The sequence below is a fragment of the Columba livia genome, chromosome 7 (genome assembly GCF_036013475.1).
Source record: "Columba livia isolate bColLiv1 breed racing homer chromosome 7, bColLiv1.pat.W.v2, whole genome shotgun sequence".
Taxonomy (NCBI): domain Eukaryota; kingdom Metazoa; phylum Chordata; class Aves; order Columbiformes; family Columbidae; genus Columba; species Columba livia.
This window is the reverse complement of record NC_088608.1, coordinates 2,544,194-2,557,590: the sequence shown is the minus strand read 5'-3', so window position 1 is coordinate 2,557,590 and position 13,397 is coordinate 2,544,194. Positions and strand designations below refer to the sequence as shown.

Here is a 13,397-nt window from a genome sequence, read left to right as displayed (position 1 = left end):
ACCATTCAAAGCCTTCTATAAACTCGTGCAGCTCCACCAGCGCCTGCAGCCCTGTGGTTCTTCGCTTTGCGCAGCCGGGTCAGTCAGGCTTTTTGATTTTTGGATTTTTTTGTGCAACCCATGCCCTGGTTTAGCACAGCTGCCCCATGCAAAACGCTCTTAGGGAACGTGTCACCAGAATAACGACCACCAGACCCTCTGATCTGCTGGCTTTGTTCTCCCGGCTGTGCCCATGGTGGGACAATCATCCTGCTGAACTCTGGGCGGAAGGAGCGTGGAGCTGGCTGGGTGGCAGCTCTGCTACTTCCTTTTGCCAGCGCTTTTAGTTGCTATGAATCTTGAAGTCCGGGGAAGAATGTCCGAGCTGATGTGATGATCTTTCTGGATTAAAAGGGAAGGTTTTAGAAAGTGTCTCCTCCTGTGTGGGACAGTCCCAGTGACCCGGCGGCCTCGCTAGGGTGGGATGGGCTGTTCTCTGCCATTGTTGTCCCTCCTTTCCCTCCTCCTCCTCCCCTTGCTGCTGCAGCTCCAAAGCAGAGATAACTGCACTTTGGTTTTTTGCTGAGAATATATATATATATAAATATATATGTATATGCTCATAACGCCTCTCATCTCCAGGATGATCTCTTGCTCATCCCATATTCAGCCATTTCTCTTCACATTCATCGCTCTTCTAAATGTACCTGTTCAGCTGCAGGCCTGTCTAAATATATACATATATATATATATATACATAAATATATCTATATCTGATTTTAAGCACAGATCCTCAACAAGCTGTCAATAAACAGTAGTAACGCATGCTCAGGTACTCTTTGCTCGCTGGAAAATACACGTTACATCAAAAATGTCCCTGTCAAACCAGATGTGCGCGGAGCTGCCCCGTGAGCTGGGGCCGCTTTTTGTTTGGAAGAAGAAAGTCATCTCCGTACCTTGACCATTGCCCTTGATGTGCTGTCATTCCGTGCAAAACTAGCAACACTTTTGAGGACTAATATGACTTATTTTCCTCTGGTTATGTGAAGTTAGAAGGGATATTTAACTTTGTGCTTTGGGTAAGAGGAAATCTTTGCAGCTCGCGCATGGATATTTTGATTTGTGCTGTAACAAGCTGGGAGGCTCTACAGCTACTTGAATACATCCAATGTGTTTATAATGAATTTTTTAAAGTTTTCTTCTGCTACTAAGAATGAACTGATGGCATTATTTTTTTCTTCCTAGAAGTGGAAAGCTAAATAACCATTTAGAAGCTGCTATACACGAGGCCATGAGCGAACTAGACAAAATGTCTGGGAATGTAAGTCTCTTTTCACGTTAGCAATAATCTGCTTTTCCTGTGGTTCTGCATGTGCGTCAGTTGAAGATGATGGGGGCGTTGGGTTGGGGTGCTTTCTAACGTAAATGTTGTTTATGTTTTCTTAAGGAATGTGATATTTTCACTATTTCTCCTGTATTAAAAAACTTTTGCAAATATTCTGAAAAATAGGAAAATATGTAGAATTTCAGTTACATTATACTTTACAAAGGACATACTGTCACTCATGCAACCTGATAATATTGGGATCAGTTCCAGTCCTGCCCATATTCCAAGGGTTTTCTCTGGCCAGTGCCACAAAGTCAGGCTCATTAGTGTTTCGGTTTGAGTGGCGGGATAGTGAAAGCACATTTAAAAGCATCATTCTTTCCAATGTAAAACTCTTCGAGTAAAGCTTTCCTTAGGTGAAATGAAAGATACTGCCACGTAAGGTAAGATTATTTTAAATATCAAGTCTAACAGTGCTCTTTCTGAAATATTGACACTGTTACTGTGTCGTCTCAGTATCTTTCTAATACAAAATTTGTTTTATGTAATACGTTCATTTTCATATATGTCTGTAATTCAATTGGAGCACATTTTAAAATGAAAAAAGTCTATCACAGCATGTCTAACCTATCATAGTAGGAGTTATTCAAATTATTAATTATAAAACACTTGAATATATGAGAATGCCTTGACGCTCAGTACTGAAGATGCTCATACATGGGCTAGTTTTGAAGTGGTAAAACTTTGGGGAAACTACTGGAGCGACATAAAAGGAAACGTGCCCAGAACTGCAGCCTTAGAGCTGCTTTCAGAGCCACCAAGGAATATTAAATAATTATTCAGTAGCTTTAATGGCTGCCATAAGTCATAACAAGATCAAGTCTTTTGTTTAAACTTGGGAATTGTACAAAATGAGATTGAGTTGTGGTTTAAAACGTGTTGTCCTCCTGTCTTTGGAAGGACAAGTGCAGCAGGATCTGTCTGCAGGTCTGTCCCAAATAAACACAGGGAATGTGTTTGGCACACGCAGCTCCCGTGTCCGCTCCACCCCCGCTCTCCTTGCACTGGACCTTTGTTTTCACCTCTAAATCCACTAACACTAAAAACGGTGCGATGTGCGTTTTATTGCGATATAAAGGGGCTCTGGGGAAGCTGCTGCGATGGGATTTGCTGATCTGGTAGTTGTGTGATGCACCAGTCTGCGTGTCATTGCACAGCCTTGATTTATCTTTTAATTATCTGGTCACAAACTGGTGATCAGGGTTTATTTCCATAAAGATCATGATTCTTAGAAACAATCGTAGGGAATCATTGGTTATCTTTTTAGTCGCTTGCAGTTTTTTTTAACCACTCCTATTCAAACATCAGTTACGTTTTAAATGAAAAGCGCATGCAAAACAGATAATTAAAGCGTTATTGGTAAGAGCAGGTGAACACGTGATAAATGTAGCGGTCTGAAGGAATTTGGGCTGGTCACCAGGAGGGAATTCTGCCCGGTTTGGGGTTTGTGCCCGTTGCCGGCTGCAGTCTGGGAGCTGCAAACTCCTTCCCGGCACCGCGGCCGTTCCGCCGGCAGATGGGGGTGACATTCCACCCGGCCCTGCTCCGCCTGCGCTCTTACCGAGCTGCCCGTGGCCAAAAGCTGCTCCAAGCGCAGGTTAATCCGGCGTTCAACTCGAAATTGAGTATTTCCTTTCAATAGTTAGGTGAAGACAGAGTTTGTTCCTTACACAAGCACAGCTCGTTCCTGAATAATGCTGCTGCAAACCGCGTCTGACTGCTCCGATTTCCACTTGTGAGCACTGTTTTCTCACCACCTACTTTATCGCTCTTGTCACAATGATGTATGAAGTTTTCTCTCTAATAATGTGACATAATTGCAGTTTTGTTGCCGATTGTGCGGTTTCACAACTCCTGTAGCCCCAGGGCAGCAGAGGTTTGAGATGCACCGACTGCAGCATCAACCTTTTCCTCCCCAGTGCCTTAAAGTTCTCGAAGTTCCTTTGAATTCATGTTTCCATGAGATAATAAGAACGGTTTTATAACAGCACCTCGAGCAATCCTGTAACTCGTGTATTACTGGCTGGTTACTTTGACCAATATTCTTTGCTAACTTTTAAATATACTTATTTTTAGGTCCACCAAATCCCCCAGGGAGACAGACAAGTGAAGCCTCCAAAACCCAAGAGGAGGAAGATCTCTAGATAACATTGAATGTCCTTGTTACTGGTCCAGTACTTATCAAACTGAACGTGCACATAAGTCTGTGTGTAGGTATTGATATAGACGTGGTTATATCAATATTTATATGAAGACAGATAGACACCATCCCAGGGTGCTACGCGCATTAGTGGTACAATATTTTTGATGATTAGGAGGGATAGCGGTTGCTGGATAAGCCAATCAGAAATCTCGAATGGTTGCAGTAACGATGTCAGATGATTACTGAATTTTTTTTTTCTATAATACTAAAATTGTGATTATAAGAAATAGTCCAAATGTTTCTGAGAAATTTTCATTGTGTATATAGATAATACAGAATTTCATGGTGATATCTGAAATGTAAATATTGTACAATATTGTCATGTACAAGCGTACCTAATGCACACTTTATCTTTTATTGTACAAAAAATAGTGTACAAAATTCTTTGGTTTCTATTGAGTACACATACAAGAGACTACCAGTGTAAAGTGATAAATAAAAATACAGCCTAAATGCTTTTATATGATAATGTAAAAGATGCTGTTTTTGTATTTAACAGCAGAGAGAAGGCATGATTATGTAATACCTTAATTATGGCATCCACTTCACGCCCCCGAGTGTCCATGGACAGTGTGTGTTGGGAATGACCCTCGCAGATTCCTAACGGGGTGTGGGATCGCGGCTCTTAATTCAGAATTCAAAGGCTGCAACTGCCGGTTGCGTTTTTATTTACTTAACTTTTCAAGTAGAATGCTGTAGATTTTATTAAAAAGAAGAAGAAAACAAACAAACAAAAAAAAAGTAGATGGACTATTTTAGTCAGCCATTTCTGTAGGTAAAGTTTCATAGCCACCTGATAAATTAAACACCATAACGTTGACCCCTCAAGCCCCCTAGGTTTATTAGCTGAAGTTATCTAAGGTCGTTGAGCAGCGTGGTCACTTTGAAGGGGGCAGAGGCCCTGCCCTACTAGTGTGATCAGCACTGATTGCAGTTTGGGTCGGCAGCCTTCACAGACTGCATTCCAGTGTCCAGCTCGCAGTATCGAGACAAATAATCAAGGGTGGCTTACAAAACTATTAGCAACAGTAATTTTTATCAGTATTATGTAACATATCAGATTTATTTTATTTAAAAAGAATTATTTATACCATTAACAGATTCTTATATATATTAATGTGGCTGAAATGTGCAGGTTAAATCTATTAACCAAATTATTTATGTTATATGAAGTGAGAAATGTGATACATATGTAGAAAAAATTAATACACTACAGATTTAAAAGTCTAAAGCTATGAGCCATTATAAAATTAATGAACGGAAGTGTAGCACAAACATTATTTCCATTTTATTTCATTTATCTTTTTAACACTGCTGGTGGTGCAATGGTGATGGAAGCAGCAGCACCCTCTGTCTTCAAGGCTTCCCAAAAATACCTCTGAGCTCACCATTCCCGGTGCCGCGGTGGCGTCCGTAACCGCGACCTGGGCAGCCGGGACCAACCACGTACCTCAGATTTCCCTTTTCTTTTTATTTTCCCCCCCGAATTCCCAACTCTGGAGCTCCCTGGCAGTGACCAGCATCCCAAGAAGCCAGTGCCCGCATCCCGGTTGGTTCCTCCTCTTCCATCCCCAACTCCTGCGTAAGGACGTGACTGTCCTGGGGACATGGGGACCCTTGGCTCCCCCAGGGTGACCGGGGCTGTCACACCTCAGCCCGAGGGCTCTCGCTCCTCTGGCCCCAGACATCACGAGGGCTACGCCAGCTCCGGCGCCTGGATCCCTCCCTCCTTCCTTCCGTGGGGTTCATTTGTCTTTTCCGTGACGCCACCGTCCTCCATGCAAGCTCGTGTGAAGCGATCGATTTTCCTCATTTTTAAAAAAAATTCATTTTGTTATTGTTTTTTGGCGGGGGGGTGTAGTTCCGCTCCCGTTTTCCCGTCCCGAGTCGCTGTGTGCGTGTCGAGAGTCGCTGGTGTGGGTTTCCCAGCGCGGGCTTCACTCCGCGGTGCCGCGCGTGTGCAGGTGTGCGGGCGCCCGGCTCCAGCTCGTTTCTTTCTCCTTTTGCTTTCTGTCCTAGAGCCGAGTTTGTATTGACCGACCCTTCTTTAGGCACGTGGGCTCCTTAGGTTTGTACTTTCTCACCGATGTAGACTTACATCAGTAGACTATGGAGAGTATTTTAGTGCACTTGATTTCCTGGGTTAATGGCGTTGCTGTGGTCTAGGAGTAGTTTGTTTCAGTCCATACCGACTTTTTTTTCTCTCTTTTAGAGTTTTTATGGATCCATGTAAGCAGTCAATGTAAATATTGTGAGCATTACAGGTCATGCGGTGTTGTGACATTTTAAAAAAATGTTGCACCTACTTTACGATTAAAAAACTGGTCGCTCGTACTTGAATTTTGCCCATAGAGCCATTTCTTTCTCTTTGCATTAAAGCATAATATACTTTTTTGATGGAGGCCCAACCCTTCTTTCTACCCTATTATTTTTTGTTTAATAAATCTCTATTTTTTCTAATGGAAGACTTAAAAATGAAAAGTTTAAAAAATACTTTTTGCCTACTTTCTAATTTCAGAGAGAATTCCTATATTTAAAAGGTAAAAAAATATACTCCATTGCGGAAAGTGGAACAGCACTCTATTTGTCATTAATATGGCACGATCAGCCCAGACCCAGCTGGCTGAGTAAAGCGAGCCCACGGCATCCATCGGTATCTCGGCAGGTTAGGGAACGGCGCGATCCGTTGAGGCTGTAAAGTGTTACGTATTCTTGTCTATTTATTTATTTATTTATTATGCTCTCTTTTTGCGAAGTGGGTGACAATGTGGTTGAGTCATTCGGATGACGTTCAAATTAAAGGAAATACTCCTCTTTCTATTATGGAGCGTTTTGTGAACACCATAAAACAAACAAACAAACAATTTTCATTTATTTCAGTGGCTTTTCTTCCTATTTTCACTTCTGACAGGAAAAGTTTGGCTGCAAAAATAACATCCGCATAGTTTAAAACAAAAAAATTCAAAAGAACACCCCACCTCTTATGTCCCAGGTCTGTTATATTCACAGTCTAAGGTTTTAGGGGTTAAAAAGAAGCTAAGATTTAAAGGTATTTCCTAAGGCTTTGCAGAAGGTTTCTGAGCAATGTGATACCCTTTGGAATCCCTGAGTTGGATGGTGTAGAGGTATTAGAGGGCTCGTGGTGACTGAATGACCGTAGCACCGCTACCTTTCTTAGCTACAGTTTGTATTTTGCTATGTAGGGTTGTAATGTGAGAATTCCAGAAGAGCAGTAGCAGAAAAGTGCTTTTCTATTTTTAAAAAAAAAAAAAAAAAAACAAAATCCATTCTAGTCTTACTAAGAATTAGAGATTTTTTTAATATCAGTTTTGTAATTTTTGATAAAGTTGTCAATATGATGATTAAATCACCAGAAAAACCAGCTCCTGTGATGTTCTCTTCGGGGCAGGGACTCCGTTTTGCTCTGTACTTGCCGGATGCCACCCCAGGGTGCCCGGTCTTAAACGGGGCCGCAGGCACCGCTGTCCAGTTAAATAGCAACCAACAAGGTGGAGGTTGATTAAAACACATAAAAGCTGAGAGAATTCCCAGTTCAGGCTGCAGATCCCATCACCTGTTGTCCGTCTCCTGCCTCCCGCGCCCGCCCCAAAGGTTCTGGCACTGACGTCCGATGGGTAAGTTGAGGAAGCTGATGGTGCTGAAGGTTTTGCTCGCACAACCCAAGACCTTCTCGTCCCAGTTAAATCCATTCCTCTCATCTCACTGTGGGTGTATCTACCTGTGTAACTGGGCAAGCTGACCTTCACATTTCAGGATTCCACAAAAAATATACCATTAACCCATTGCTTTAAACTGATGGACAAAACCCCAAGCACATCAACAGATCGTTTAGTCCAAAATTCACTGCAAGCCCCGTTCACACTGGTGTCAAATCAACTCTAGAAAAACACTTGGAGACTTCAACAAATAAGAAATGTATCTCCCTGGGGGCTTCCTGAGAACCCCCCAACCTCTGGGAGCCCATTTCTGCCCCTGGTTATTGTATATCGATTAGCGTTATCAAGAACTAGCAGCTAACAATGAAACACCAAGCCTGCACTCATGTTGTACAATAACGCTGGGGGTGACATCAGGAACTGGTTCTGTGTTGCTGTAATAAATGGTGCCCAAATACACAAACCCCAAAAATCCCACCAGCCTCTGGTGACCCTTTGCCAGCTGCTGTTTGGTGCAAAACGGAGTAAACCACAGTGAAACAGAACAGTCGTACATTATATTTGCTTTGCATTTGAAAGCCAAGCAGCGGGAGGTCAGGCCTGCGTAAGTTCATTTCTCTCTGATGGGTTTTACAATTTATTTATTGGCTGGGAACACTTAAAAGTGATTTTTCTTGTTGCTTTAAAAACATATATATATATATATATATATATCAGATATGATTTGAAATAATCCCTGCAAAAGCATGTTCTGGAGAAATTTAATCTCTCACGTTTTTACCTGCTGTGAGATAAGTGTTCGTAATTGAGTTGCCATTCCAAGAGAAGATAAGGGGTTGGATTTAGAACAGAAAAATATATGTATCTTTATATATATAAATTCGTTCTGGGAGTTCCTATTTTGGAAAAAATGTAGGCAATGGGGAGGGTTTTGATGTACTTAGCCTGGATGAAGTAGAATGTGGGGAAAACAGAGTTGTACGCTTATTCCTGTGCACAAACCCCAAAAAAACATTAATGCAGGTTGCCCCAAGCCACAGAAAAGAGCCCTAAACGTGCAGAATCAGCCAGCACTTCAAAATTACTGACAGAATGCGACACTGATGAGTCGGGTCTGGGCAAGCCAGGCCTGAGTTTGAGTCCGGCTTTGTGTGGGCTGACCTGGCTACAACGTGGGATGGGACAAGAAACATCTGGTGCAGCCGCGTCCCAGGCGCTGGGGCAGGTAAGTCCTGCCGGAGTTAATGATTTCACTTCACTGATCACCTTAATACCTATTAACCGTTATTTAAAACCGGGGATCGTGGGAGACTGTATGGATAAGGAAAAAATAAGCGTTCTCATCTTCAGGAGATGTCAAGGTGCCAGAATTAAGGCTGCCAAAAAAAATCCTAAAAGTACAGAAGAATAAAATAATAAATGCTTTTGGTTCAAATATATATATATATATATATATATATATATATATATATATATAAAAAAAATGTAAACAGTTGGTTTCTGATTCACATGTACCTGTAGCTGTGAACGTGGCTGGGGGGGGTGTTGCCAAGTCGGTGCTATGGGAAACCACCAACTTTTCCCATGGAAGCCAGGTTGATAGAATAGACCTTTTTCATCCCACTTCAGAAGTTTCCATCCCATCGGGTCACAATAATTTTAGGCCTTTTTGAAAGAGAAGCAATTCTTAACTCCTGTAGAAATACTCCTCGCCTTCAGTTCCAGGAAAATAATTTCTTGCTTCTCTCACTGATTTTTTTTCTCTGATAAAAAGTCATAAAAGCAACAAGGATTGGGATTTACCATTATCTGTTCTCAATCCAGGGAGCTGCTCTCTGAGGAAAAAGTGAAGACTTATAGCTGAGAAATCAAGAAAAAATTCTATTCTAATTTGATTAATTATGGCCGAAAGGACAATCTTTAGTTCCTTGACTTGGTCTCATACATTTCAAGAGTTTCATCAACCAATATAACAAAAATTCAAAAATTTCTTTTACCAAAAAAAAATGAAGCTTATATAAATGATGATATTTGAGGCTTTTGGCATTTCAGATAATGTCATGACAGCCTTTCTGTTAATTGGCTTTTTAAGTTATGAGGGAAGTTATTGGCCCTTATGAGGCGAGTATTGACGTCGTTACACACCCTGTTGATGGGCAGGAACACCCATAATTGGTGATAGTGCAGCACGGAGTATCCCTGACACCTCCTCTACTCCAGTTATTAAACATAAGAGTTTTACGTTCTCATCCCACAGTCCTAAGGCTGCATTGGCACGCTTTGCAAGAACTATTTTTGCATAATAAAACCTGATCATATAAGTGATGTTTTAAGTGGAAGCTGAACTAAAAGCAGGATAAACTATGTAGAATAGAAAATAGTTGAAAGGCTTACTAGATATACCCGTAATTTGAGTTTGTGAAGTCTTCAGGGCACAACACAGAAGTCTCTGTCTCCAGGAGAGGGAAGCAAGATTAAATTAATTAAGAAATAGTTTTTAGGCCCTTCAGCATGTGCTGTAGTACTGAAATGAATTTGAGTTTTGCTATGGGACCCATTAACGTGAATGAATAAACTCACTTTTCCCTTAGAAAAAGGCAGAAAAAGGGAAGAGAGTCAACGGGTCCACAGCAGCATCAGGTGCTTCTCTCACAATTGCAAAGTGCCAGAAGAAACCTGAAAGGACCTAAATGTTTGGAATTAAAACTTGGTTATGATGGAAGAATTAAAATAGACAGGAAAATGTTAGAATTAAAATTAGATTGTAAAAATTTTGGGAGATCTATGAAAGTACAAGCGTGGTATTTTCAACCCTAAATAACACCTGCGACAGGGCAATAGTGTTTGCAGATATTGTACATTAGGGCACCCCCTTGGACAAGTGTCTGTGCAGATGCTGAATCCAGATGTATCTCAAATGCTTCTCCGTTTATCCTGGGGCCAGGGGGCAGTGAGGGGCGACTTTCTGGAGAAAAAGCCCCTACAGAGACCTCGTTTGCATCCACAGAAAGAGTGAGGTGGGACGAGTTTGTCTTGAAATGAGACACGTGTAGGCACGGAAACACACGTCCAAACTACACACGATTCCTGTCAAAATACTTGGAATAGTTGCGGGAGAATTAGGCTGAAGCCCAGTAATGGCACAAATTAAACCTGTACAGAGCATTTGTTTCTATTCTAGGCAAAGGGTTCTTGCTGGGGGACTGTGAACATGGGCTGAGATAAACACAAATAGTCACCCTTTACTGAGTGCCAACAAAAATATCTGCATTGGTTAGAACTGGTCACTAACAGCGGAGCTCATATTACCTGGGAATATAAGGAAGGCAGCAAAGCACAGCAAGCAACAAATGATGAATTATTCAAAGCAAATGTCAAGTTTTAGTAGTGACTGTAGATGTAAATCCTTTTTTTGAAAGGCTAAGCGTTGCCATTAAGCAAGTCCATATGACGCTACATCTGTTGGCTTTCTTTTATATTTATATCACTTTATTTTTATGTATGCTGGGGGAAAGTATTTAGAATTTCCACATTAGAATTTTATTAACATAATTTCCCCAATTTCTGTTGTCTGTTGATTTAACGTTTGATGAAGGGCTGATTTTCCTAGCAGAAGTTAGATCCATAACCGCTTTATTAACTACCCAAACTGTAAGTCTTCAAACAAAAATACACTTTTGTGGAGAAATTTTAGTGCTGAAATGAAGCCTCCACACATTGAACCCAAGAAGAAGTTTAACGAGCTGCTGTTTCCAGAGCATCGCCTCCTGATCTGGTGCTTTTAAGTGACCTTAAACTGGGCATTTATTTGAGTCACTCCATAAGAATCCTTCCATGTGTGGGGAGAACGCGGTCTGGATCGAAATCTGTTCTATTCCGCCCTCAAATCAGAAATTACTGGTCTCTGAATTTTTATTTTGGATTGCATCGCTCTTGTCAACATAAGACGTGGGCAATTCAGTCCAGTTTGTCTGATTTCTTCTGCGTTTCTTTTATTTCAAAATTGTCATGTTTGTCCCCCAGTAGCTGCATCCAGACAAAGCCAGTTGAATTTCTTGTGAAGTCGGGGAGCGGTGTCGCACTCCAGAGGGGCGAGGACGTCTCCATTTCTCTGCAAACGCGTGAGCAGCCTGCGCTGGGGGACTCCTGTCGACTCCGTATAATCAATCTCTCCAAGTGTTTCTATAGCTCTCATCATCCCACATACCTCCAGGATAAGAAAGCAAGAACAATCGCCCATTGTCAGTTTATGAAGCAACTTTTCATCTTCCTTCCCCGAAGACTAAATAGTTAATTAAGTAAATTAAAATTAATTATGGAATCTGTACAACAAGATGTTATCACGTCTGTCCCCCAAACTGAGCTTTCTCTGCTGTTCCTGCATTCTCAACCTCCTAATCATAGAATCACAGAATGATTTGGGTTGAATGGACCTTCCAAGCCCATCCAGGGACATCCAAGCCCATGAGCAGGGACATCTTCAGCAGGTCAGGGTGCTCAGAGCCCCGTCCAGCCTGGCCTGGGATGTCTCCAGGGATGGTTCATCCACCACCTCTCTGGCCAACCTTGGCCAGGCTCTCACCACCCTCAGGGGCAAAAATATCTTATATCTAGGCTGAACGTCCCCGAAGCCAAGAGGTGCCCAGCAGAGCAGATCAGGCACACGGGTGGCTTGTTCAGGAGATGCCACCTGGAGATGGGATCCCACCCAGAGCTGGGAGCGTTTCCATGGCCCGGCCAGGGCCTCAGCCTTGTAAAAACACCTTTGCACACCGAAGGTGATTCACAGTGTGTGTGATTAAAAAGGTGCATTTTTCTTCCAGAGCTGAGGCCAAAAAGATCATTTCAAATTAAGCAACACCTAAATGTACAATGAGCAAAGTGTGTTTGTAACAAACCTCAAAGCATCTCCGCATATTTTTTTAATGATTTCTTGTGCTTTGTTAGCAAGAGGTTTAAACTGAGCCAAATTCCAAAGGACATGAATGTTGCATTTCGTTAATTAGTTTTCAGATGAAGATGTTGCAATTAACTATCTACAGTGATACTCTTATTAACTGTGTGATAAGTGTGACTTAAGTATCTACTAAAATAATGGATTAAATGGCCAGAGTGAATGAAATGTATCATGAGGATAGATAAACCTGCAGCAAAATGAACACAATTGTTTACTAAATGAAAGCGAAGCGTAACAGGTTCATTAATTTTGATCTTGGAACTTTTAGGAGATGTACACCTTGGAGATGTCAAGCACTTTCAGAAGAGCAAATGTACCTGTTCCACAAGCCAGTCGGAACCAGAAGCCTTCTCAGTACTGTGTGCAAGTACCAGGGGTGCCAGGGTGAGGAGGGACCGTTCCCACCCTGGGGAAGGGGGTCAGAGAGCAAGTGAGAGCCCAGTGGAGCGGTGAGGATGGCTGGAGTGGTGCCTCTCTCCAAAATAGCTGCTGACCAGCGGGGCAGCGAGCCCGGGAAAGGAGCCGGCCCGGAGGCTGTTCTACTCTTACCCACCATCCTGCTGCTGCCTATTCTTAGGTCTTGTTTTCCAAAAAGGATCAATGAATATTAATTAAAGAAGCTGTAAACAGAAGTGCGTGATTCAGATGCTCACACGTCGGGGGGGTGTTTGGCAGGAGCACTTGCAGGGAAATGTAAATAACGATGGCTGTCGCAGGCATGTGAGTGTGCGCTGGTGTGGGTTTAACCTCTGGGGCATGCAGGTTTGGGCTATGCAGCACACTGTGGTTTAACCCCTGCCGCTGGGGCCGAACTCAGCCCCACGCAGCCGCTCACTCACTCACCCCGGTGGGATGAGGGAGAGAATCAAAAGATTTAAAGTGAAAATCTCATGGGTTGAGATAAAGACAGTTTAACAGGTAAAGCAAAAACCACGCACACAAGCAAAGCAAAACAAGGAATTCATTCACTACTTGCCATGGGCACACAAGTGTTTTTTGTGCTCCGTACCTTCAGCCCCACGCTGTTCCTGTTTACATGGAAAGCAGATTTTATCACGACATCTCAGACATCTGTACGAATCCCCCTGAGCCCAGCTGTTAGGGCATCGTTCAGGTAATCTTGAATGGATAATACTCAGGGTCTTCCCGAAACATGACTAATAATGTGTTACAGAGCTGGGTTTTGCTAATGAT

The 13,397-nt window shown here is 42.3% G+C and overlaps 1 protein-coding gene across 10 annotated transcripts in view; it reads left to right on the top strand.

The window, feature by feature from the left end:
- The window catches only part of MBD5 (methyl-CpG binding domain protein 5), a 127,308-nt gene extending 123,263 nt beyond the window's left edge, over nt 1-4,045 (top strand). For 9 of the 10 annotated variants that reach the window (XM_065070215.1, XM_065070214.1, XM_065070212.1 and 6 more), the window contains 2 exons: nt 1,225-1,300; nt 3,443-4,045. In XM_065070215.1, coding sequence (XP_064926287.1) covers nt 1,225-1,300; nt 3,443-3,514 — 148 coding nt within the window. In that variant the 3' untranslated portion in view covers nt 3,515-4,045. Of the gene's footprint in view, nt 1-1,224; nt 1,301-3,442 lie in introns of those variants that run through there. The other variant, XR_010473946.1, reaches the window with a different exon arrangement.
- The last annotated feature ends 9,352 nt before the right edge of the window (nt 4,046-13,397 follow it).